Raw genomic sequence first — 4,295 nt, forward strand, 5'->3', positions numbered from 1 at the left:
ACTAGTCATAGTGTAAGATGTGATTAGTGTTGTTAGTGAAAGTGTTGTGATTTTAGGTTGTGAAAATTTAATAGGTAAGTCTGATTAGAAAAAAAATAGAAAATAATCAACAATAAGAAAGAAGTATGAATTCACATGAAACATAAATAATTTAATCATTACCTCGTAATCTATCTTATAGGTGATATAGCTCTAACTATAACAATTAAAATTAGACGTAAAAAATCACCACTCATTAATGTTACGTGTTGTAATGTTTTTTTTAAATATTATAGCAATAGTTTGTTATGATTTACCTGTCCAAACATATCTGTATCAACACATAGCAGCGTCACGTGCTCCCAAACCGCTTTGAAAGCCAAATTGGGTGTAGGATAGAGTCGATTCACATTTTGAGTATATCCTATTATGTATCACTTTCAGAAAGAGTTGCAAAACATGGCTCAGTAGTTGTTGCATTTTTTCGATTCCTTGCTTTTGGATTAGCGATAAATGTTGGCCTAAGCCAGTTAGCCTGAGCCATTAATAAGGGTTGTAAATCTAAGTTACTTTTCTCCATTTCCTTTAAAAAAATAAAATACATTTATTTTGGAACATAAGATTATCAAGGTATCACTTATTCCATGTCATTAAATTTGTACCTGTAGGCATCCCTACTCATCGGCAAAGAAGACAGGGTGTAGAGAGAAAAAGCCGGCGTAAAAAACTCTTAGTACTCTTAAAAAAGCAAATCATAAACAATACATTTTATTAAAAACAAATATAGCACATTAATTAGAAGTGGCCTGCCCAGCACTAGTCCCAGACCCTTTTATCAACTAGATAATCGCTAACTTTATAGTAAGCCTTTTTACACAGCTTTTCACATACATTTCTTAAATTATTATAAGGTAGAGATAAAAGAGCTTTATATTCATTGGTATATGATCAGCTCCGACATCTTTCCGAGATTTTGCTATTGTTATGGAATTGTAAATTTCCCGCTTTATACATAAATTATTTAACGGCGTTTGACTGGAAGTAAACTGTTTTTATGTGGTGTTACTAGTATTGCAGCAGTGATGTTTGATATTTTTGTGAAAAAAATAGTTACTTATACGCATATTATATGATATATGGCAGTTTAAGTAAACGACATACATGGTGCTACGAAATTTAGTGCGTCTACGCGTCTCGTAGCTTTTTACAAAAATTGTAGCAATTGCTTGTTCTAACATAATCCCTTTAGATGCAAATTATTTTATTAAAATTCGTTACATCATATTCCTTATTAGATATACAATGTAAGCTACTATACGCCAAAGCCATACTATAAGCGACATTGTGAGTATAAATATGTATTCGCTAGTAACTTTTAAGTCGGCTCTTAGATTTCTGTGTATGTTTCATAATCAGTCAATAGAATCAGAGCAACGTCAATTTTTTAGGTCTAAGCTAAAATTAGATTGTCTTCGTAGGGTTTGGTTATTGGGATGCACATAGAAGATCGATTGACTGTCACGGTTGAAAATGTGGATTAATTATTGGGTTCGGGCGTTAGTGTTACATCTTATCAAACCAAATTTGTACAATACATTAAGTTTGCGTAAATGTATGGGTATGTGTGTGCATATATTACATTCTATAGAGTTGAGTTTGAGAGTGTGGCTGAGAGTTACAAAATTTTAAAAACCAAAATATACACAACAGAAAGCATTGTTCAAAATATACTGAAAAAGCATCTCTAAGCAAGAAATCTTTAAAAATCTCCAAATCTTTGTTTTCCATTGAAGTCAATACAAAATGTATGTTTCCCTTATTATTGATATATTACTCGATCGCGTGCCAGTCGCGTGCATGAACAGGTGGCCTTTTGAGGGGGCACACTTGTGGACTGTTTTAAATACACGAATATTTAACTTTTGAAAAGAAGATAATTTTAGAATTGAACTTGTTTTTAGCAAATAGTTATTGCCCTGGAACGAATACAAATTTTACCAGCCAAAATTAATATGACATTTAATATAAACTATTTAATCGAACTATCAAATGAGATATCTAATATAAATTACGATGACGAAAATTATAGCTTAATACACAATTAAATTCTAGTTAAACTTGTACATTATTATTAAGATCTTAATGGTTTGTGTAATTAGTGATCCATAACCTGTATGAAATAAAAATATAATATCATATTTTATTACAACATGTTGCTGAATTCGTTTGTTGAATTGAACAATTAACTTTTTAAGCACCTTTACCGGAAATCACGCACAGGAAATCGGTAGCGATAAAATTCAACTGACTTTCCGTTCGCCTGTCACGCTATGTCACGCGACACACTTGCGCATAGGGCGGAATTGGACATAAAAGTTAACTTGTCTATAACAGATGTGGGATACGCGATGTTTTTTTTTATAAACTTCTCTGTTAGTCTAATCATACAAATAAAAAAACATTACAAGATATAAGTTCTTTTCACTATGTTTTATACGATACTCTTATTAAAATCTATTTTATTTGTTTCAGGCAACAATGTTTGGCACAAATTTCGACGAGTTCTGTGACTTCAACGATAGCATATGCAGTAATGATTCTGGCTTCGAAAGATCGTATACAGACTCCTTGGCCACTCCCACATCAAATATTACCCCCATAAAATCTAATAAAACCGACCTCGGTATATCTTTAACACCATCAAAAGATAGTCCAATACGTCGAAGGCTTTTTACAGAAGAATTTCAATTCCCGTTTCAAACACCTACTGAAGATATCAAACCATTTGAAGATTTTCATCCCATCGGTATAACTTCGACACCTATAAAAGCAAAAGATAAGAAATTGAAGGATACCACGAAACCAAAAAGGAAATATGCAAACGGGAAAAACAGAGTGACAAGATCTAAGAGTCCAACGCAGATTATGAGGATAAAAAGAAATAGAAGAATCAAAGCCAACGATAGAGAAAGAAATAGGATGCATATGTTAAATGAGGCTTTAGATAGGTTAAGATGTGTTCTACCAACATTTCCCGAAGACACGAAGCTAACAAAAATCGAAACCTTAAGATTCGCACATAACTACATTTTCGCTCTAAGTCAAACGCTAGAAGCCTTAGATAATATTGACTCTGGGCAGGTGTCAAATGACTTCAATGAAATGTCACAAAATTGCGACAAAATAAACAAAGATGCATTTCGAGAAATCTTTCTGCTGCCAGATAAGAATAATGTTGATAAAGGTGACGGTAGTTACAGAAACTTTCAGGGCTTCAGCAAACCTTTTCCAAATGGATCGAATTTCCTCCAAACCTCTGAGGGTGTTTTAATTAACGTTGGAAATGTAACAGTCTCAGTTAATAACAACGGTGGCAATTGTATAACATCTACTACAGGAAGTGGATTCTTTACAAATCCCTCGAGCTACGGTGATGATATGATACAGCCAAACTTTTACAACCAACGGCCCCAAGCAATCCGTAACGGATATAATAACAACTACGAGAATGATAATACAAAAGAGTATTTTAATGAAAATAACTATAATTTGTTTAAAAACGCATTTGAAATTGCTGCAAAAAATGGAAAATATGCAAACAATGAAGGGTTTTCTGAGTATCCTAATTATAATAATCAATTTAATTGTTACAATCAAAGATATGAATATAACAATCAAATGAGCCTCGTTCAATCGAACATTTATATTGATGAGCAGAGATATAGGAGTTTTTGTAGAAATCAAAATATTGTGAATGCTAAAATCTAATTTTAGCTCTAATTGAGGACCTTTTTATGTATAATTCTTTCCTAGTCATTTAATACAAAGTTATATTTTGTAAAATATATTTTTACCAAAGACTGTGTTTAGACAATAAATATTGTAATATAGATTATATAGGCACATTGATATCTAGTCATGTTTTAATGAAATATAGGTTTATTTTATAATAACGTTGCCATTTTTATTTCCAAAAGAAATCCCTACTAAATAAATGAACATACTACGAACACAAAAAGGTTCATATGGCTTACACTCGTAAACCTACATTTAAAAAAAATTCATAATGTAATTCTGTCTTTATATAAATAAATAATAAATTATTTGCAGAGAAAGTGTCAATGTGTCAAAAAATCCGCACAATCAGCCATAAAAAATAGGCATGGCAATGTCACATTAATTATTATAATATCAGATAATCAAACTCTGTTATAAATTCATATTATAGACATTTTTTCAACAGATATACTTCGCAAAATTTTTGCCTAAAATAAATACAGTTTGTAGGTTATTTCAATAATAAAACTAAACGCCAA

At 31.5% G+C, this 4,295-nt stretch overlaps 1 protein-coding gene across 1 annotated transcript; it reads left to right on the plus strand.

Moving 5' to 3' along the window:
* The first annotated feature begins 2,513 nt into the window (after positions 1 to 2,513).
* On the plus strand, positions 2,514 to 3,781 carry LOC110991755 (basic helix-loop-helix neural transcription factor TAP). Its single transcript, XM_022257238.2, has one exon. It carries the CDS (start codon positions 2,518 to 2,520, stop codon positions 3,745 to 3,747), a length of 1,230 nt encoding a protein of 409 aa, XP_022112930.2. The 5' UTR covers positions 2,514 to 2,517; the 3' UTR covers positions 3,748 to 3,781.
* Positions 3,782 to 4,295: the final 514 nt, after the last annotated feature.

The sequence above is a fragment of the Pieris rapae genome, chromosome 16, assembly GCF_905147795.1.
Source record: "Pieris rapae chromosome 16, ilPieRapa1.1, whole genome shotgun sequence".
Taxonomy (NCBI): domain Eukaryota; kingdom Metazoa; phylum Arthropoda; class Insecta; order Lepidoptera; family Pieridae; genus Pieris; species Pieris rapae.

Bases quoted from the DNA above. Each gene is read 5' to 3' on its own strand.
- LOC110991755 (XM_022257238.2), top strand. From the start codon at position 2,518: ATGTTTGGCACAAATTTCGACGAGTTCTGTGACTTCAACGATAGCATA.